Consider the following 22,665-nt stretch of genomic DNA (forward strand, 5'->3'; position numbering starts at 1 on the left):
CCAATATCAACAATGTAAGAGTTCTGGAGTTACTGGAAAAATTTTTAGAGAACATTATTTCTGTGGTTTCCCTAATTTATGCTGTTGGAAGGTACTGGAAACAAACATTAAAGTCACGCCGGATGGATAGAGGATGGTTGCCATTCTTCCATGGCTTTCCAAAACCAAGAGCTCCCGGGTCTTCCCATCCCGTGACCCGCCAGGAGCTTCTTGAGTTTAGTTTCTTGCCTTCTCATATTTCTCAAACTCAATCTCCTCCATGGCTCACAGAGGAAGTTCCTGCCCAGCAATACTTGGAAATTGATGAGGTGAAGACAGACAGTTTTCGGGTGACCTGGCATCCGCTCTCTGCTGAGGAAGGGCAGCACAAGCTGATGTGGATTCCCGTCTATGGCGGGAAGACCCAGGAGGTGAGTTGACTGAACCACAGTGAAAATTGATCCCGAAACACGTTTCCCGGAAGTGAATGCCTACTGCCGAACCCAGGTTGGTCTTCGTTTCAAAATGGACGGGAACTTCAGGAGTAGCGTCTTGCCGGGCATGGCATGGCATTTGGCATTATAAATGCATCAAATAATGCTATAGTTCAACAATTTAGGATGTATTGTTACCAGGGCTTCAGTTTTATATCTCAGCTTCCTCGACCCTCACAAAAAACACCTAATAAAACTTTACAATGTTACTTTTACAACATTAATAGTATATTCATCGAGGAAGTGAAAGCAAGAGGGTCTGTAGTTTAATTTTAAAATGATTTCAGGTTTCCTGTTCTATTCAGTTAGTTCTTGCTTACATACAGATGTTTTCTTTGTATTTTTCTTTTAATTTTCAGTCCTCCTTTTTCTTTTTTAAAAAATTATTTCTTTTACTTTTGGGCTGGTGAGATGGCTCAGCAGTTAAGAGCACTGACTGCTCTTCAGGAGGTCACAAGTTCAAATTCCAGCAACCACATGATGGCTCATAACCATGAGATCTGATGCCCTCATGTGGGTATCTGGAGACAGCTACAGTGTACTTTGGGCCAGAGGGAGCAGGGGCCAGAGTGAGTGGGACCCGAAGCTAGAGGGGGCCTGAGCAGGGGTGGGGGAGTGGGGTGGAGGTGGGGCGGAGCTAGCAGGGGTGCAGCCCTCACCTGCAACGCTTTCATAAACCTTTCCTTGATCCCTTTCAAATTTATGGCCTCTTTTTTTTTCATTAATTGTCATTACACCCATATGTGTATACACATTGCACCTAAGGGTCAGGAATCATAGCCAGAGGGGGGGCAGAAAGCTCTTGAGAACCAGAGGATCAGGGAGCTTGCTGTGAGATTGTGTCTCCTATTAATGTTAGAAGCTACACCCATAGAGACTCGCCAACATGACTGCCCAAATATGAGCTGAGCAAGAAAGACAATAATAGACATGCCCAAGTGGACAGGAGAACGACCACGAGGCCTCAACCCTATAGTTCAAGAGAAACAGTCTTCTCCAGCCAAGATCACAATTTGTTTTCCAATGCCAAATGTTCTATCTCTCTCACCCACCGCTCCCTATCTCCTTTTAAAGGAGAACAACCCCAGTTACTAAGCACCAAATGCTTTTCAGGTTGCCCTCAAAGAAGAGCAGGACTCTTACGTTATTGAAGGCCTGGATCCTGGAACGGAGTATGAAGTCTCACTGTTAGCTGTGCTCGATGACGGAAGTGAGAGTGAGGTGGTGACCGCCGTGGGGACCACACGTAAGTCCTGGAGTGTGGACTTACGTCTCACATTTGAGCTTCAGGGTCCACCGTGCACACTCACAGCCTGCCTTCCCCCATTAAGCCTCAACATTTCTTTGTTTCTCCGGGGTTTTCCTTGTCTTATAGTCCATGAGTTCATGTGTGAAGCATCGAAATGTCTCAGACTATCATTACACTGAAGGCATTGAGCGTCTCTGTCTTGTTCATAATTATATTCTCGAGCATTAAACCCCACATTTGGCATATCTTAACTGTACCACTTCCGCCCTCAAAATGGAAAGGTAGATGACTAGATAGTAGGTGGATATAATCATAGACAAACAAATGGGAAAATAAGCTAGATACTAATGTAGCCAAGAGTTTTTGGTCTTGGTTATAAGAACTTTTTGCAGAATTTACTAGCTGATTGATAATCCCTGGATTTTTTCTTTTTGAAACCATATATTAATTATATCCTTCTTTCTTAAAAATGAATTATTAGCCATATATTAAGTTCTCTTAAGTGGATTTAGAAGATTTATTGGTCAATGCAGTTGGGAGATTCTTATGTCATAAACTGAAGAGAGAGCATGGTCCTATACAGGCGAATCCAAATCAGCCCTATTAGTTCTGTCAGAGCTGGGATAGTCCTTCTGAACTGTATGGAAGTGAGACACAGAGGCTGGACCTAGTCCTGCTGTGTCTTCAGTTGATGAAAGACTATCTCTTAAAGAGGCCAAGATTTCAGAGGAGGCATTTCCCAAAGCTAGGAGACATTGCCATCCAGTGTTTGTGGACCTTCTAGATGGATGTGTTGATCTGCATGTGAATATGGCACATCACGTCGTCATTCCATTCTAGCATTTGCCCAAGGTACATTCAGGACACAGAAAAAACACTACCTGCCAGAGCACATTGCCCTCTTGGGTGGTCTCTTTTGGGTAACCCTTTTACAACTTGGTCTACAATTTAATTTTCTTTAATTATCATGGCTATGTCCCTATTTAAAAAATAATTTTGAGGTTGCATAATTTTGTGAATGTAATTCAGGTGCTTATCTGAAGTCTCTGATGAGCCACTAGTACCTTTCCAGTTCACCTTCCTTATTTGTTGAAACAGTGTATAAATCTGCCTTACAGCTTACCTGTTCTTCCTTGAACATCACAGTTAGTTGTTGTTAAGAAAGAAAGATAACATCAGTGCAATTTCTTTCATAAGTTATACTATGGTCTATGCAAATGTATAGAATATTGTCTTTACATAATTGGAAAGTAATGAATTTTTTTCCAGTTGATGACTTTTGGACAGAAGCACCCACAACCGTAGAACCTACCAGCCCTGTGACTTCAGGTGAGGACACTCAGGGGCCTGTTTGTCCTCAATACGTTTGATTTAAACAGAAGTTATGTTTCCTAGTTTCACTTAGCTTTTATTTCGTTATTAATTAGAAGAGATGTCCTGTCCTCGCTTTCTCACAAACAGTTCACATGTGAACAGCCTTTGAACTTGATGTCTTCTCTTCTACCGTGTACCACTTGGTCTCCTAGCTCACCATCACTAAAGCTCTCTACCTTTCCTACTTCCACCTGGATTCTCATTCACCTTTCTGAGGCAGTTAACATAGCACCACCCACAGAGGTCTTTGTCCCAGTCACTTCTGTGGCTCTCTGTGGAGAATTGATTATTCACACCACTTCCATTAATTTCTGTTGGGACCTGAGACTTATGCAGTGTTAGTCCCTCACCAATAGTTTCCCCTCTCATTGTAGCTTTTCTCTTTACCTCAGCACACCTCCCAACCAGTTGTCTGAGTTAATTAACACGCTCCCTATCTAAAACATGTCCACAGCTCTTCATTACCCAGTCACCCACTCATTCATGTGTTTATCCTTCAGCTAATCTTTATTTGGGTTTTCTTTATTGGAACACACACGTTCTCCCTTGATAGTTCCTGTTTTCTTTCTTGGCACCAGAGTTCTGGAACTCTGCCTTGAACTAAGCTTTCCCCACAATTCCCCTTGTCTTGTAGTATAGCATAGTTACACCAGTTAGCATCCTAGCTACTTGGTGTCGTGTTTACAGTGTTTCTCAAGACTTGACAATGCATGTGTCAAAGATCTAGACAATATGACATTTAAGACAGGTTCAGTGAATGTTCTCATGAGAGGGTGGATGAGGAGAATGGACAGAAGGAGAGAAGTCAGTAGAGGAATAAAAATGGAATTTTTGAGGGAAAAGACACGTTGGCAAATGGAGATGCATGTTGTAGTGAACATAGGTAAAAAAAAATTGGAGAGATATCCCAGAAAAGACAATGTTTGTAGGCTGGAAAGATGAAGGCAGGCAGAGTTGAGGAACTGTTCTTGAGTGAGAAGTGTTAAGATAGGCCTGGGAGCAGGTAGGTGGGTGTTGCTGGATGCTGCATACATATGGAGAGTAATGAGATCTGGTACCCCCTGCCCATTTCAATAAGAGGGAGTGAGCTTGAGGTCTTAAGGACCATGATCCCTTTGAGTTCAGTCTAGTGGTTTTCCTTCAGTTCTCTGTCAGCCATGGGTATGGAGTTCCTGCTTCACATGGATATCTCTCATAGGGTTGCACTGAATGATGCTGGATGCTACTCTGTAGATGGTACCTGTGTTCTCATTTTGGGATATGATGGGCTGCAAGTTCTTTAATATGTGGTTCTATTTATTCCAGTTCTCCAGACAGGAATCAGAAACCTGGTTGTAGATGATGAAACTGCTACTAGCCTGCGGGTCACGTGGGACATTTCTGACAGCAATGTGGAGCAGTTTAGGGTGACCTACCTGACAGCCCAAGGGGACCCTATGGAAGAAGTGGTAGGAACGGTCTGTATTACTACCGCTGACCAGGAGTCCCACAGCACTTGTTGGTGGAGCTACCACGGCTGTTTGGGGAGATGAGCAAGAGCTGTCCTGATCACTGCTTGATGACTCCATGTCTGCAGAAACTAACATTCTTGCTCAATCCAAATTTCACTAACGGTCATCATATCCTTTCTGACTCTAAAACCTGCCACTCACAGATAGCTTCAATCTAATCAAGCCTCTGCAGCTTTTTTCCCTGTGTTATTGCTTTTGCCGTCTTACACACCTGTTGACCAAAATAGGGTTCAAATAGAGTCATCAGGCCAGGCAGGGTGGCATATGCCTATAGTTCCTAGGGAGACTGATGGAAGGAGATCACTTAGGTATTAGGGGCTGGAGAGCAGCTAGCAACACATCTAAACCCTATCTATTTTGAAAGCAAACCAAATCAAGATAAGGCAAAGGACCATTACACATGTGTATTTGTGTACATGTATGTAGATGCATATGTAAAAGTTCAAGGCAAGTATTAAACTTTTTTGCTCCTGGGAGTCTACTATAAAGCTTTTAAGCAAAACGCACGTGGGGGGTCTAAAAGATATATTTTCACTCATTTTAATTTCAATTAATTATTACTAATGAATGGATTATTAATTACTATATTTTAATACTATAAATCATAAATTACTAGTTATTATAATTAATGATGGTTAATTAATAATTACTAACAACAAATCAACTCATTTAAAGCATATTTATAACTATTTCTCACTTATTCTTAAGCATGGGCATCTCTTCTCAAGGCTTTGTGATTTTTTTTTAAAGTTGTTTTATGTACATTTCTATATGGCAGACCTGGTACATTCTTCATGGTGGTTTCCCCACGTTTTTCTAATTTATATCTTATTGTCTCCTTTGGAATTGTTTCTTTTTTTCCTAGTTCCTCTATATTTATTTCACCTAGAAAACCAAGCCTGTTAGTTTAATCCTCAAATTTGATATGTTTTGGAATTGCTTCTTTACATGTGTCCAGACAAAAGAGAGCGCTCTAGTTTCCATGCAGAGGCTTGCTTGATTTATTACTACGATATATCATTACTAAATTTGTTTCTTTGCTGTTTCATTTTTGACACACTAGGGAGGAATTCCCGAAAACTCATCATTGATCATTAATAACATTGCCCCCCTCACCTCCTTTAACTTACATAGGGAATCATTTATTTGAGCTCAGCATTCTTTATTTCCAGTTGGTGGAAGAGACGTTACAGTGCACAGTGATGGCCTCCAGGACCTTGCAGATAGTGAATAGCCAGCAGGTTCATGCCGTTGATCTGGGAGAGTTTCTGGAAAGTTAATGGATACCCAGATGATTTGTATTACATTGTAATTTCACTTCGACAATAAGTACTTTCCAAATAATTCATGATTGGCAAACTTAAAAAATTATACTTAGGCACACCAATTAAATATGTAATTTGGGTATTTTATTTTTCCTATAATTACCCCACTATTATAATTTAGTTACTAAAAATAAGAACCCACAAAGACTTCCCAGCATGAGAAACTTTGCTTTTTGTTTTCAAGAACCACATTTAGCTCCTTGGTGCTGATTCCTGCTGATTTGGAAAAAGTAACAATTCAATCTCACACGTGCACTTGTAAGCTCTGCACAGCAAAATAATAAAACTATTTACTTTGGGTGGCTTTTAGATTGTGTTCCCTTCAGGAGATTATTTTATTTAGCACTATTTATAACTGAAACTCTTGAACACCCAAATGAAGGGAAAATGATCAAAAGTCTTAGTCTGCCCAGCTAAACAGAGCTTTAAGGAAAATGAAACGTGTTGATAAGTTTACTGAGCAGCAGAGCGTTGGTTTTCCACTACATGAAAGAAATCCTAGTGGGAGTCCTCAACCTCCAAGTCCCTTTAGTCAATTCTAATTAAATTAGACTTGTATATGTAACTTACAGGCACTTTATTAATTTAAAGACTGGCCTGAGGATTGAGATGTATTTTATTAAATGCTACTGCTGTAGAAATGCAATGATATATTATTTTAATTCTTGAGCTAATTAAATCAAATAAGTCTGCATGAGAGAGAGAGAAAGAGAGAGAGAGAGAGAGAGAGAGAGAGAGAGAGAGAGAGAGAGAGAATGCACAAGCATATCAACCTGTGAAGGCTAGAAAGGCTAGAGGTTGACTTCTGGTAGCTTTCTCTGAAATTCACCTCATTTTGTGGGACAGGATCTCTCATTGAATCTGCAGCTTGACATTTTATTAGACTGGGTAGCATACTCCGGGTGTGGTGGTGCTTCTGTAATCACAGTCCTGGGGTAGGGGAAGGTAGAGATAGGTGGATCTCTGGGCTTGCTCACCAGCTATCCTAAACTACTCAATAAATAAAAGACCACTAAGAGACCCCAGGATCTGCCAGTCTCCTAGTGCTGGGTCATCAGCATGTGCTGACATGCCCAGAGTTTTATATGGTTGCTGGGATTTGAAGTCAGGTCCTCATGTGTGAGCTGTGAGTGCTTTTACCCACGGAGATATCTCCCCATCCTGCATTCTTAGTGAGATAGAAAGAACGTAAGGTATCTCTGAGTTTAGGACAGTGAGATGCAGGTCAGTGACAAAGTCAAAAGAACTTGAGATCGTATGGCCGACACGACATCTTAACATGATGCTGTCTGAAGTGAAAAGAGAGTTTAGGCAATAAAGTGCTTGCCTAGAAGGATGAGGAACGAGTTCCATTCCTCAAACCATATTAAAAAAATAACAAAGGGCGTGGTGGTGCTCCTGTAATCACAGCCCTGGCAGGGGAAGGCAGAGATCGGTGGATCTCTGGGCTTGCTGGCTAGCTATCCTAAACTACGCAATAAATAACAGGCCACCAAGAGACCCTATCTCAAATACAAAAGAGTAGATGTTCCTGAGGAATGACACTCATGATTGTCCCCTGGCCATTATACACACGCGTGTGCACACACACACATGTGCGCACACACACACATGTGCACACACACATATGTGCACAGACATGTGCACACACACATGTGCACACACACACACACTACGCAATAAATAACAGGTCACCAAGAGACCCTATCTCAAATACAAAAGAGTGGATGTTCCTGAGCAATGACACTCATGATTGTCCCCTGGCCTTACACACACACACACACACACACACACACACACACACGGTGCTTGTCCAGGAAAGATGGATGGCTAACCCATACTATGAAAGCAAAGAAGAAAATATGTCCTGATCGTAGACATATTTTCTCTTACCAAGTTTTCTCTTCACTGTTGCAGCTGATCGTACTGGCATGGGCAAAGGATGAGATAGGACTCAAGTTGGAGAACTGCACACACACATAGTATTGTAAACCAAAAGGAAACAAGAAAAACCAAATTTACCAGTTAGGGTATGTGCACTAATTCTGTACTTTAAGGCATAAAGAAGTCTACCAATGTTCAAAGGAAAAACAAAAAGGAACTGTGACATATAAAAATGGCAGTCACTGTTTCATAAGGATTGTTTTGCACAGTGGTTCATAGTGCTGTGCAGTGCCAAAGACAGTGACCTCAGTTTTATTGTCAGAGCAGAGATGTCTCTCTATTACTTGCAAAAGGCTGCTTGGAGTTCTAGCCTCTGAATATTGGCTGGTGAACAGTATCTAAAGAGGGGCTACTTAAAGCGTGTCTTAGTCTCCTGCAGGGTGAGTCCTGATATTAATGTTAAGTTTTGGAAATCTTCACAGCCATTTAGCGTTCCTGCAAAAATCCAAGAGTGCCAATCATGTTTCTACTGGTTTAGCATTATTGTATTTGATAGAAGTATTGGGTGACAATAGATTGGAATTAAAGCAATGCCACAAGCACAGCCCTGAGTTATCCTTCGTTGCTGTATGAAAACTGTGGTCTAAAAGTGGAATTTTGCAAGTTGGGACACAGCAGAGTGTATGAACTCTAGTCTCTTCTGCACGTCACAGCTTGCTGCATGTGATCCAGACAGCCCTCGTAGATCAAGACAGAAAAGTTATGTATTTGAAAAAGTTAAAAACACAAAGCTCCCTAGTGGTATTTGCATCACATTTAATCACTAACATCTTTCACAGAGTTGTCTCAAAAATGACAGGCACCATCTGCTATGATTGCAGCATCTGTATTTTAAGTATGAGCTTCTATTAATTCACATAAAATTGAACTCTTCCTTACTTAAACAAGCAGAGACTGAACAGGATGAAATTTGCATACCCCAGAGGGAATTTCCATTTTACTCTTGATAATGAATATGAGGGTGAAAAAAAGGTTTGCTCTGCATACTTGTATGACATAAACCCCTAAAGAGTAAGCAGGCCCTAGATCAGATCTCTGGGGTTTCAATATGGCCCCTGTACTGGGTCATGTGGGTCTGTTTCCACACTTATAAAATGAGTGTGATATCACTGCCTTAAAGAGTTATGGTGATGATGGAGTGGCTTACCGGATTTGGATTCTTCTAGTAGCACATGGCACAAAACATTTGGCACTTAATAAGGGCTGTTGTTATAAACCACAGCAACTACTTTCTGCCATGCAGTGGGAATCCTCCAGAGTCGTCACGCTGCTTTACGGTATTCCATCGGCTAAATTTCGTCAGCAACAAGGCCATACATATGCTTCTCAGTGTGAGACCTGACCTTATTTAAAGAACATCTACATGGGTGGTTTGCTAGAAAGCTCAGAATGAGAGCCTAGGCTCTACTCCAGTATTCTGTTGAAGAGAGACGACACCCCTAAGGACTCTACCCTGATGGGGCAATACAAGTCAGGGCATCCACAGCTGTCTTGCAGCCCTTCCTGCCAGGGTTGGCTAACTCACTCTAGATTAAAACAGAGCTGCTATTTTTATAACTACCTACCTAAGATTCCACTTGATGCAAACCTGTACACTCCAGTGTTCTTTTCTTCGATTAGTAGAACTATGGTTGTCTGATGAAGGCTTTTCCTAGACCCAAGATGATGGCAGATCAAAGCTTAGCTGTATCATAGCAATAGCTACTTCTAGGTTCACCAAAAGGTTTTCTAGGACTTATTCCACGATGAATGGGTTCCTTCCTTCTATCAGAAGGAGAAAGCATGGCTTCAGCCTGTTGGCATCTTAACCATTCCTGGAATGGAAAACTTTTCTGGCTGTCTTGGTCTCGTGACTTTTTAAAGCCCCTCTTGGTTCAATTTGTACATCCTCACATTTTTTTCCAGTGATTATTAAGTTCCCAACAGCTCAGAGAAGTGCCAGCATTTAACTGCTGGGGCATAGGCACAGTATTTCCCAGTGGACATGGGGTCCAGAATACTCTCTTAGAAACACCAGAATTGTACTGTGTGCCACGTGGCACAATGCACACCAGCTGGTGCTGGGTCCCCATGCCTCTGGATTTCTTTTTTCTGGCAGTTTTAGTGACAGAGGAATAGCAGATCCAGATGGAGGAAGATATCTCCTTCCAGATGTAAGAAAGCTGCAGCAGATTTTGAGTGTTGCTGTTAAATATGTTTCAACTAAAAAAAAAAAAAACCTTGGCTCATGATGCTTTATTCTGTTGCTCTTGGATGGTAACCATCCTTTCTAATTGAAAGAATAAAATGTTGTGGTCAGGTTATCACTGAGGAAGGGAAATAGGGGAGGCTGGATTTGCAAGACCACGCTCAAGTCATTTCAGAACAGATAAGCACCAGTCTGGGTTGGAGAACGAACACTTTAAATACAAACACCTGCTGGCTTGGCAGATGGTCATTCTGTCTTCTCCAAGAAGGCTAAGAAGACATCAAGAGGAGATGTTCTGTGGAGTTAATCCTCCTATTTTGGTGCTTATAAACTAAAGTTTCTGTGAGGGACACGGCAGGGAGAGATGCTTTTGCATGAGTGCCTTTCCTTTCACTAGCTCACTTCTTATGCTTTCAAAATGTCTGTAGTCACACTTGTTTAAGAGGCCAGTGGGAGTAGGAGTCTCACACAGTCATCATATTTGCCTTTCTATTCAGGTTATGGTGCCTGGAGTGCAGAACAGTCTCCTTCTGAAGACTCTACTTCCAGACACTGAGTATAAAGTCACCGTGACCCCTATCTACACCGGTGGAGAAGGTGTCAGTGTCTCTGCTCCTGGGAAGACTTGTAAGTGAATGTTTGCCTGCATGGACACTAGTTTACCCATCACCTAGGATGAGTAAAGTATAGTGCAAGAATTAGGACCAGAAAATCTGCCAGAATCCTGTGAATGGGTGTGAACCCGTGTACAATCCAATTTGGGCAAGCTGTTTACACATTTGTTCTCTGTGAAAAGCAGAAGCAGAGAGCAAAGCTGATCCTTCAGGTTCACCTTGTGGCATGTCACACATCCTAGTGATTTGCCAAGATGTAGGCCTCACGGCCTCCGCCTTTCTCCACATTTCATGGGACTGTGACAATCTGAGTCTCCTCCTCCTCTTCCTCCTCTTCCTCCTCCTCCTCCTCCTTTTCTTCCTCCTCTTCCTCCTCCTCTTCTTCCTCTTCTTCCTTTTTCTTCTCTTTTCCTTTTGTAGGCCTAGTTTTATGTTTTTAAATAAGCAGATAGCAAATGTGCTTTCTTTTTATTACAGTTCTGTGAGTCTTAACACATGCTTGGGTTCACATAATCATCACCACTAGAGTAGAAAATAGAGAGCAATGACACCTCCCCAAATCTGTCTTATGATAGCAATACCCTTCGTAGTACTGTCTTGCTCACATTCCTATCCCCTAAAACCTCTGTTGCTTCATTAGTCAGCTTTGTTTGTTGTTGGTATTGTTGTAACACACTAATTGAGACAATTACCTAAAAGAGTAAAGGTTCATCCTACAGTTTGTCCTGCTTGCAGAGTGTTCTGAAGCCATAGTGTAGCATAATTGTCATCAGAAGACCCGAGAGACTTCATCCAGTAACTGATGGGTGCAGATGCAGAGTCCCACAGCCAGATATTAGGTGGAGCTCATAGAGTCCAGTGGAGGAGGGGGAGGAAGGATTGGAGGAATCAGAGGGCTCAGAAATATCACAAGAACAAGGCCCATCAAATCAACTGAGTGGAACGCATAAGGCTCCCATAGATCAGGGAGATGGTAGGAGTCTGACCTAGGACCTCTGTATATATGTTATGGCTGAGCAGCTCATGTTCTTTTCCGATTCCTAACAGTGGGAGCAGAGGGCTGTCTCTGACTATTTTGCCTACTTGTCAGATCTTCGTCTGTCTACTCAGTTGCCTTGTCCAGCCTTGATGTAACGGTATATACCTGGTCTTATTATACTTGTAATGCCATGTTTGGTTGATGTCCCTTGGAGGCCTGGTCTTGTCTGAGGGGAGGCAAATGGGTGTGGATCGGGATAGAAGAGGAAGTGGTGGGGTGAGAGGAAACTATAGTCAGAATGTAATATATAAGAGAAGAATAAAAATTTAAAAAAAAGAGGGAAGGTTTACTTTCTTCCATGGTTTCAGAAGTTCTGAATCTTGGGAGCCTATTTATCTACTTCACTTTTGTATGTTAACCTCTGACAATACTATGTGATCCCAAGGAGATATCTTAAAATATTTAAGATGCTTTGGCCATCAGTGAATCAGATGTAAGCACACTTAACTCTTTTATTTGCTATTATTAACATTTATTCTTACATAAAGACTACCCTAGATTTTAGTGGTGATAGGAACACTTCAGTGACTATACTTATTCTGTTTTCTGACATGGTGGGTCAAGAAATGAGGGCTTGGTAGAAAGTCTTCTGTACCATATAAGTGATGCAAATTATCATTACCTGTTGGTATACACATTGTGGCTGGGTAGGTCTTAAAGCTCCAAGTCAATTTTACTTCATGCCTGTCATCTTGGTGAGGATAGCTGCAAGGTACAGCTGACCCTCCGCTCACCTGAGAGGCTCTCCGTATTACATGGGGAATTCTGCACTGCTAGAGGAGGACTTCCAAGGTCTACCACTCCTCCATAATCGGTGGCTAACACAGCCAGAGTATCTACTGAGATTTAAGCAGAGACTGATGGTTTCCAGTTCTTAATGGGAAGCAGGTTAAAAAAAAATCTGTGACCATTTTAATTCATCATAATTGACAGTTACATGGGATCAAGTCTAGAGCAGTGTTAATAACTAAGTTTTGTACCTTGCTCCTGTAGGTGGGTTTTCACAAAAGTGTAAATAAGGCAGGAAGTAGATTTTTTTGAGAGGAAAAAAAAAGCATTTCTTTCATGGCCCCTAAAATATCTTTTATCTATTTTTTTTCCTGCCAAATTAAGAATACCTGGAAGAGACCTATCTGCTGAACAGCCAGAGTTGTGAAGGTCAGGTCTAGAAACCTGAAAAGATCTGTATAATGCATATTTTCTTGTTTATAATCTCACAGTTAGAGGGAGGAATTGCATTGGGTATCGATGCCCAAATACTCTTCACAGCCTTTTGCCTGGGGTAAAAGCTCTCCCTATTTGAACTGTTCATCTCCCTTTAAATTATAATGATGTAGGGAACAGACATTGGGAGGCTCAAAGGGAGTGGGAAGAGGGAACTGGGTGTGGATATAATCAAGACACATTGTATACATGTATAATATTGTCAGAGAATAACACTTGAGTATACAACGATCTCTTCTTGAGTATACAAAGTAGAAGTATCTGGTGAAGCAGACTCTCACCACCAGTGATAATTACCAGTCACATTGTGCAAGTAGCATTCTTGATATGGACAGACATGTGCATTTTGATGTATGTGGAGCACATTAAAGCAAAGATAGATGTTTTTATATGAGCCTAGCCTTTAACGGCTGAGCCATCTCTCCAGCCCAATAGATGTTTTTAATAAGCATCATTCAATTATATTTTTGGTTAAAATTAATTGAAAAGAGAACCATAATACTTTCAGTGAACCTCGGGAATTCAGATAAAACTCATTCATTACAAGAGCAATTTTTCACATTTGTGTTTAAAATACTTGCAAATCCCACTGTGAACTTTATGTCTTATTTGCAAAGGTATTTAGTTCAGGTGTTTACTGAACCTCTATTTTCCTTCTTCTGTCTTTATAGTGCCATCCTCTGGTCCTCAAAACTTAAGGGTCTCAGAAGAATGGTACAATCGGTTGCGCATTACATGGGACCCACCCTCTGCCCCTGTGAAGGGCTATAGGATTGTCTACAAACCTGTGAGTGGTAAGTCCTTCTCAGAACCCAAAATTCAAAGTTCCGAAATTTTTAGTGTGTGTGTGTGTGTGTGTGTGAATGTACACACACATTCCTTTACCAGAACATGCAAGTAGAGGTCAGAGAACAGCTTGGAAGAGTCAGTTCTCTCCTTCCATCATGTGGATTCCAGGTGTTAAACTCAAGTGGCCAGGCTTGACTGAAAATCTGTGGCGCCATCTCACTGACGCCAAGCAAATTTTAAGATCATTTCTGGCATTGTTTCTGTCAGAGTTAGACTTTATATATTAAACCACTAAGAATTGTTTCTTATCTTTTTTGAGGATAAGTGTTTTCTTTTCATTTTTTTTTTTTTAGTATGGTCCTTGTTGGGTAGACATTATTAGAAAGACAAAATGATGACTTCAAATAGAAAACTATATGCACACCAATGAAGAAATAGGTTATCTACTGAGTGTACATCTGACTGACCAAATGTCACCCCAGGTAGGGAACAAGTCTAAGGAAAGCTGGACTCCCCAGGAGTGGGGGGGGAGTCATAGCTCAATAGATGTGTAAGCTCCAGACCTTAAAATCCCTACTTTAAAATTTTTCCTGGGCTGGAGAGATGGCTCAGCGGTTAAGAGCACTGACTGCTCTTCCAGAGGTCCTGAGTTCAATTCCCAGCAACCACATGGTGGCTCACAACCATTCGTAATGAGACTGGATGCCCTATTCTGGTGTGTCCGAAGACAGCGACAGTGTACTCATAAATAAAATAAATAAATAAATTTTTAAAAAAAAATTTTTTTTCTTCTGCTTCTTCTTGGATAAGTTGGACAAATTCTATTGACAAACTTTTCTTTCTCTTCATTTTAAAACGTATGCTGTAGGGTAAAACACAGCAAAGTAAAAAAAAAATTATTTATGAGATTCTCTCTTCTAATCATTGTATACTCAACTGTCTTTATTTCCTGACAATATTATACATGCATGCAAGTGTCTTAATTATATCTCCACCTAACTCCCTCTTCCCACTCCCTTTGGGTTTCCCAATGAGTGTTCCCTACATCATTATAATTTAAAGGCAAATGAACAGTTCAAATAGGGAGCACTTTTACCCCAAGCAAAAGGCCATGGAGGGTATTTGGGCAGTAGTACCCACTGCAATTCCCTCTAACCTTCACACTCCTGTGACATCTTAAAGGAAAGTATGCTTTATACAGATCTTTTCAGTTTTTTAGACCTGCCCTTCAGAACTCTGGCTGTTCACCAGAAAGGGCTCCTCCAGCTATTCCTAGTTTAGCAGAAGAAAAAAAAAGTTAGAAGATATTTTAGGGACTATGAAAGATTGCTATTTTTCTCTCTCAAAAACTTGAATGGCCTCAGTCTGTCTTGCGGGGCATTTCTATCACTCTTATTCCAGCCTTAACTCTTCCTCTTCTGCCACTTATCCAGGTCCTATTGTCATCTGGTCCATGTGATTACAGTAATCCCACTTCCAGTCTCTTCAGAAAAATGTCTTTATGAACCATGAAAATAAAATGGTAGGCATAGATTAAGGCCTGCTCCATACTCACTCCTTCAGATTGGTCACAGATTTTATTTCTTTTGTCTCTTTCTTGTAGGTATAGGGTGTATATACACTTATGCGATGTGTTCTGGATCCTTTAAAAAATGTCTGTCATATTTTCTGAGTACTAAAATCACTTTCTTATGTTAAACTTGTGGTTCTCAATTGCTGTGGTTTGCCCTCAGTAGAGATAGGTTTGACTGTCACACATTGGGGTATGGAACTTTCCACCTAGTAGATACTAGTAACTATTGCTAAACTCACAGTAATTTCTTACCTTTGAATAATTGTCCTTCAGTGTCCAGGATGTCAGTAGTATTGTGGTTGTCCTGGAGAGGCAGCTACATGTGATTATTTGTGTTGGCTCTTTGTAGCATAGGAAAATAGCTACTGTTACAACTCATGCATCCAAAAACCATGTAAATTTGCTGCTAGAATGGGGTTCCTGGAGGAAAGTGATTAGTACTTAGAAATTATCACGAACTCAAGCTCTTAAAAAGTAGACACGGAGAAGAAAAGACAGCAGGTAAAAAGGCAGAATAAGACTCAGCACAAACTGTACTTAACACTTAAGACCAGCATGTTGAATGCAGTTGAATACACAATGGTCTCAAAATCCAGCTGAGCTAAGGCCATGGCATAGGAGTAGTTGATGCTATTGTGGTGACATCTACCCAGATCTCCTATGATAAGGTGTGGTCTGATGACCAGGATGGAGCATTCTGTCCTTGACATGTGCTGGGGATAAAGCAACTATGTAAGTAGAGGCTGTCGGGAATTACGCCTTCAACCAAGCTAGTGCTGATTGCTTCTGATAATATAAAAGTCAGAATAAGGTGATGGGTGGATAGTGAAGCTCTTCACCATTTTGACTAAGTACAAGGGACGAAACGCTACAAGAGGAAGGACTAAGATGTAGGTTTTAGAGACAGATGAGACTAGGCTCTAGCCTCAACCTAGTTGTTTGCCTGCTGGGTAATCCTGGGTAACAGTTAAGAGTGGGTTGAGTATAATATTCTCTAAGAGCACATGCACATTGTGATTGCAGTGTACACTCTTGTCTCTTTTAGTCCCTGGTCAAACTCTGGAAACTTTCGTGGGTGCTGATGTCAACACCATTGTCATGACAAATCTCCTCAGTGGAATGGACTACAATGTGAAGATCTTTGCTTCCCAGGCAGCAGGCTTCAGTGATGCTCTGACTGGCCTCGTGCAAACACGTAAGCCCAATTGATGTCTGCTTGCTTCAGCCCTGAGTTAGTGGCTTTGTGTTTGATTCTCCCTGTGACTTGTCCCTCACTCCCCGTTTTCGGTGCAACCATTGGCTTTTTTCTTCCTTCTACATTACTCTTTCTGGATGGCATTTTGTGGAAAGAAAGGTGTGGTAGTTTCTCAGGGCTGTCCAGAGTCCTAGTTGGCAGGCAGTTGTCAGCAACTGCTTTTCCGATCTGCTGGATGGTTGCAGATAGGATTTCCCTCTGGAAAGTTTGTTGGCACTTTTCAAATTAGGTGAATTTTTCCAAGTAGCCAATAGTCTGACATGGCCAATGCCAGTTAAAGCGGGGCCAAGGAGAAGCTGGCTTTCTCTCAAAATATTGCTACTCACCACCCATGTACGTGAACACACACACACACACACACAAAACCACACAACCACACCATACATCATTGATTGAAAGTAAACGTCTCTCTACTCTAAGACTGTCTAGTATTCTTTTATGAATTTTCATATAGGGATTTCTCATTGGCATCTGAACTTATGATGTAATTACACATGGAATTATGTAGTGCTTTCCAAATTTCAATAGACATGTTCCATTGTTCTGAAATTTTGTTATATACCTCCACATCATCTATTATATTTCTTTAGATCAACTTACATGTTCAGATCCAAATACATTAAAAAAGCATATCTCTATGATGAACCCAAGGTTGGTACTTTTAATACATAATGAAGATAATACACACATGATGGAATGACAGCATGCTCTATAAAATAAACTTATGTGCTCTTAGTAGCATGTGCCTCTTTCTTAAGACTTGCAGTGATCAGAAAATTTGAAATGAGACTTAACTGCCTTACATATTAGTGATGGCCCTGGACAAAGCAGTTACCTTCTCAGGGTTGGAAGCCTTCTCAATTCTAAGATGAAGGCAGTAGCCATCCTGTAGCAATTGTGGTGTAGATGAAGGAGCTAATGTATGCAAAGTGCCTGTTAAGGCAGGCTCTCCATGAATAGCTGCTACTGTATTGTAATAATTGTGTTATACTTGGCATATATGTGATCTTTGTCTCAAATAGAATGATTTGTCCAAAAAAAAGTCGTTCAAAAATTTGGCTCCAAGATACCTTGTGTTCTTTGTAGAACCTGTACTTCCATGAGAGGAGGCTTCCTAAATTCCCTTCTGTGGAGTATCTCGACATCACAAAGATTAGATACTGAATAAGCTTTATATAAAGAAATTTTCCCCCATTGGGTATGCTGACATCTTATCATTTAGAAGGCTGATGTAGAAGAATCATCAGTTCGAAGTTAGCCAGGGTTGCATAAAAAGATTCTATCTTTTAAAATCACAAAACAAATAAAAATAAGAAATAGAACAAAGTCAGGTGTGGTGGTACACATCTTTAATCCTAGCTCTCAGGAAGCAAAACCAAACCGAAACAAAATAAAACAACCCATAAACTTATACACACAGCCCCCCCCCCATGTGTTCTCTGTATTTGAGGACTCCAGGGTGCTTTTTGCCTATGGTTCGGTCTTCTCCTTAACTACTGAGATGGCACTACTTTGGGTACTAGCATGGTCATTAAGTACTTTCCTCTGCTGTACTGTGACAGCAGCCCCCAGCTCCTCCTTATCATGCCTGAGTCTCTGTGTTTGGCACACCTCCCTCCTTTGTCTCTAACCTTCTGGTTTATGTCTCTACCACTTGTGTCTCCAGACTCATTTTTATTGGCATATTTCTATGTACTCCTTTTCTCACTCCATATTTCTTCTCTTCTCTTCTCTTCTCTTCTCTTCTCTTCTCTTCTCTTCTCGTTTCTCCTCTCCTCTCCTCTCCTCTCCTCTCCTCTCCTCTCCTCTCCTCTCCTCTCCTCTTCTCTTCCCTTCTTTTCTTCTTTTCTCCATTAGTAAAAATGATGAACATTCCATGCATATTTTTGAAAACAGAGAATATTAAATTGTTTTGTACTCTTACCCGTTAAGTAGAATTTAAACAGTTGTTACTTGTTCTCTTTCTCTGGTGTAAAATACAGCCTCACACAACAAAACATAATTTAATGTTTTTATAACAATTTTAGCACAGTTGTTAAAATTATTAATTTCCCTTCCTTGTGTGGGGAAAGGAGTATTTCAGTTGGCTTTAGGAAATGAGTCTTCCCTCTCTGCTCCACTGGAGAGGACCAGTATAAAGATGTAAATTATGATTAGGAAAGATTATTTTGCTATCTTGAAAACAATAATTATGAAGTAATTTCATTTTATGAGTTAATTAAGAGAGGGTGGCATAAAAGAAAAATCCTATGGAAGGAAGAAGTTATTTGGGAAAAGAACTGTAAATTTTCTGCTTTTGAATCTAAATGATAAACATCAAATGTTTACTTTTTCTGAAGAAATCTTTCCATTGTTTCCCCTAAATGATCTTCCATGTAGATGAGAATTCTAAGGTGAAGAAAGCCAAATAGCTTCTCTTACACATGCAGACTATAAAATTGAATTTTAAAATAGGTTCACTCTTATTCAATTATAATTTTTGTTTTTATTTTGATTGACTATTTTTTTATCACTGCCCATATTTATAGGGAATGTTGTGGAGATTTAATACATGGATCTATCATGACAAGATCTAATTATGATAATTAAGCATATGTCACCTTAAGTGTTAATCTTTTTTTTTTTTGTGATGAAACTATTCAAAATCTGCTGTTCTTTTGGTTTTAAAACTTGCAGTGCATTGTTATGAGCTATAACAGGCCCACTGTGTGATAGTCCCACTGTGTGATAAGATAGTCCTATTGTGTGATAATACAGTTGGCCTCATTCCTCTCTCAGTTACTCAGAACAGCAAAGGAGCTCCTCCCTCATCTTCTAGTCTCTCCACTGTCCCCAGCTTCTGGTAGCTAACCCTTTTCTCTAATTGTATGAGATCATAATGGGATATCTATTGCCATTAAAAATAATGAATCCTATCTTTTGCAACAAAGTGATGATCATAGAAGACCTTGATCCGATAACCTGACACAAAAGGGCAAATGTCACAGAACCTTCCACACAGTGCTGTGAGACCAGTCTTTATGAAGCCAGTTTTGTTGTGTAACATGTTCATGTCTACCCCATTCTTCCCTTTGATTTCATCATGGCTGTTGTCATTCGCCTGTAAGTCCATACTCTATTACTTTGGTCGTTGTGAAGCACATAAAGGCATACATAATACAGAAGAAGCTTACATATCACCCATTCCTTCGTTACTATTGCATCTTACCTTTTTCCTGTGAATATGTGTGTCCTTTTCATTTGTAAACATGAGACAGTCTGCTTCATAGGTCTTGTTTTGCAGACGTTTATTTAAGACATAAAGGACATATCTTCTGTTATTCATCTTTTTGTGAGTTCGTAAGTTTCCCATTTCTGAGTCTAAAGCTCTGAATGAAAATTTTACCATAAATTACTTTCAGAACTGGGTACAATTTGTGGCATTGCTTGCAGTGTGACATGGTTGTGTTTCTGTTTTGTTACAGTGTTCTTGGGTGTGACAGATCTCCAAGCCAATCAGGTTGAAATGACAAGCTTGTGTGCTCGGTGGCAAATACATCGCCATGCCACAGCCTACAGGATAGTTCTAGAGTCCCTTCAGGGTAAGCACAGTTTTGTGAAGTACTTGCATGCCTGCTCCTATGCAGATCTTTGTGGAAAGTCACATTAGACAGCAAATATGGAGACAAAGTGTGGGACAGAAACTGAAGGAGGGGCTGTCTGAAGACCATTCCGCCTGGGTATCCATCCCATGTGCAGTCACCAAAGGTAGACACTGATGTGGATGTCAGGAAGTGCATGCTGACAAGAACCTGATATAGCTGTCTCCTTAGAGGTCTGCCAGAGTCTGACATATTCAGAGGCAGATGCTCACAGCTAACCGTTGAACTGATCATGGGATTCCTGATGGAGGAGTGAAAGAGCTGAATGGGTTTGTGGCTCCATGAGGAGAGTAACAATACCAACCAATCAGAGCTCCCAGGGTCTAAACCACCAGCCTGGGAGCATTTAGGGAGGGACCCATGGCTCCCACTGTATAAGTAGGGGAAGATGACCTTGTCAGGCATAGGTGGGAGAGGAGATCCTTGGTCCCATGAAGGCTGGACACTGAGTGTGGGGGAATTCGAGGGTGGGGAGGTGGGAGTGGGGAGTGAGTGTGGGCACATCCTCATAGAAGCAGGAGGAGGGGGAATGGGATAGGAGGTTCCTGGGCAGGGTGGGGGGAATCGGGTAATCGGATAGCATCTGAAATGTAAATAAAAGATCCCCCCCAAAAAAAGGACTAGAGTCTTCATTGGCAAGCTGCATGTTCGGGGTTCAGAAACTCAGCATGTGACATCAGACCTGCAGAACTTTACCTAGGACTTTTCCTCATCTGTTAACAGATGTAACCATAGCATTGAGTTTTAGGGTTTTGTAAGGTATATGCTGAGAAAATGCATGTAGAAGCTTATCCATCAATGCTTTGCACCCAGCAAGCTCCTCAACAATGCAATCTGCTGTTGGTCTCAGGAGCCAAGTAACCAGAACTAGCATACATTCAAACTGCACGGTCCTAGCACTGTGTTATCTACTCCATGGTGACCAGCTTCAAACGGCATGTTTTTCTGATTCTTTCTTTCTTTTATTTTTAATAATTTATTTTTCTCAAATTGTAATTCATTCACACAGGGGTTATAAACACAGAAAGGCAGGATGTGGGGAAGGAAATGACACTGGAGTGTTGGTGTTCAGGGGCAATACAGATATCTTTCAGAACCGGGTATCGGCTGGGTGAAGGTTCAGGGGACAAGTCACTATGACTCTGCCTATGACTCACTTGTCCTTATCTAAGTTGGTATTGTCTGCCAAGGCTACCTATGTACAAGGTCTATGACTACTCTACTCGGGCTTGTAAATTCCCACAAAAGCTCCCTGTTTACATTAGCTTATAGCCATCTGTTTAAATGTTTTTCCACTGAGACCCAAGACTTGGTGTTAGTATACATGTATGACAGGCCTATTGCTGATTTTAGGCCTATGGCTGATTTTAGGCCTTCAGTGTGTAAGCAGGGCTGCCTTTGACATCTCCTCCCTTCTCTAAGTATAGAAGGGCTGTTGCAATTCTAATCTTGCGAAGGCGGGGATAGAGGCCTGACCTCCAGTAATTGAAGGGGACCTTGTAATGGCTCCGGTCCCCTTGTCGTTGTCCAGTGAGGCATGAGGGCCATACCCATCCCGATGTCTTTTTCCTGGAGAGAGGATACTTTTGACATCAACCCCTATGCAGTCAGGCTTGTCCCTTTCTGAGTGTTTCTTTGCCTTGGTGGTAACTTGTGAACACATTCTCATTCAGGAGGAGGCATAATGTATTCATATCTGCTGAGGTTTGGTCTGACATATATAGGAGTTCAAAATAGAACATATGGTGAAGACAAGAAAAACATTAAAAAAAGATATATTTTCTATGGTTGTGTGAAACAGGAGTTATGGATGTTTAAGCCAAAGGAGATGAAAGATATGCTTACTATGAGTAGAGGAACAACTACAGAATTTGAGTTATATTTCATATCTCTCTTTGATCATACTTAATGTAGAAGGGTTAAAATTTACTGGCATCTGTTAGACTTAAAGATACTAACCATCAGCAATAGTGTCTGGATTTGGTGTCTGCAGATAGGATGGATCCCAAGGTGGGGCAGTCTCTGGATGAGCTTTCCTTCAGTTTCTGCTCTACTCTTTGTACCTGATTTCCTTTAGACAGGAGTAATTCTGGGTTATTATTTTTGAATGTGGGTTGGTGACCCCATCTCTCCCCTGGGGGCTCTGTCTATCTACTGGAGGTCGTCTCTTGAGGTTCCATCTTCCTACTATTGGGCATTTCAGCTAAGGGTACCCCAGTTGAGTCCTAGGAGCCTCTCACACCCCAGGTCTCTGGGACATTTCTGGTATTTTAACCGATAGAATTTAGTTCAAAGGCTTGGGTTTCTTCTTCAGTGGGGGGAAATTGGGGTGGGGCCCCTTCATCTTACAGATAAATGTGATTGCTGTTCTGATTCATTGTCTGTTAAGGGCTGGTGGTAAGATGTCCATCATCCCAGTGGGAAGATGAGACCCAAGTTTTGACTATGTGACTTTCTTGGCTATAC

At 41.1% G+C, this 22,665-nt stretch overlaps 1 protein-coding gene across 1 annotated transcript in view; it reads left to right on the forward strand.

The window, feature by feature from the left end:
* Positions 1 to 22,665, forward strand: part of Col14a1 (collagen type XIV alpha 1 chain) — a 197,262-nt gene that overhangs the window by 88,459 nt on the left and 86,138 nt on the right. The window contains exons 15-22 of the mRNA XM_028767286.1: positions 271 to 410; positions 1,587 to 1,719; positions 2,992 to 3,051; positions 4,402 to 4,544; positions 10,562 to 10,691; positions 13,613 to 13,735; positions 16,349 to 16,498; positions 20,023 to 20,139. Of these exons, the coding sequence (XP_028623119.1) occupies positions 271 to 410; positions 1,587 to 1,719; positions 2,992 to 3,051; positions 4,402 to 4,544; positions 10,562 to 10,691; positions 13,613 to 13,735; positions 16,349 to 16,498; positions 20,023 to 20,139 (996 nt within the window). The remainder of the gene's footprint in view (positions 1 to 270; positions 411 to 1,586; positions 1,720 to 2,991; positions 3,052 to 4,401; positions 4,545 to 10,561; positions 10,692 to 13,612; positions 13,736 to 16,348; positions 16,499 to 20,022; positions 20,140 to 22,665) is intronic.

Source organism: Grammomys surdaster, unplaced genomic scaffold (assembly GCF_004785775.1).
Source record: "Grammomys surdaster isolate TR1022 unplaced genomic scaffold, NIH_TR_1.0 63, whole genome shotgun sequence".
Classification (NCBI taxonomy): Eukaryota; Metazoa; Chordata; class Mammalia; order Rodentia; family Muridae; genus Grammomys; species Grammomys surdaster.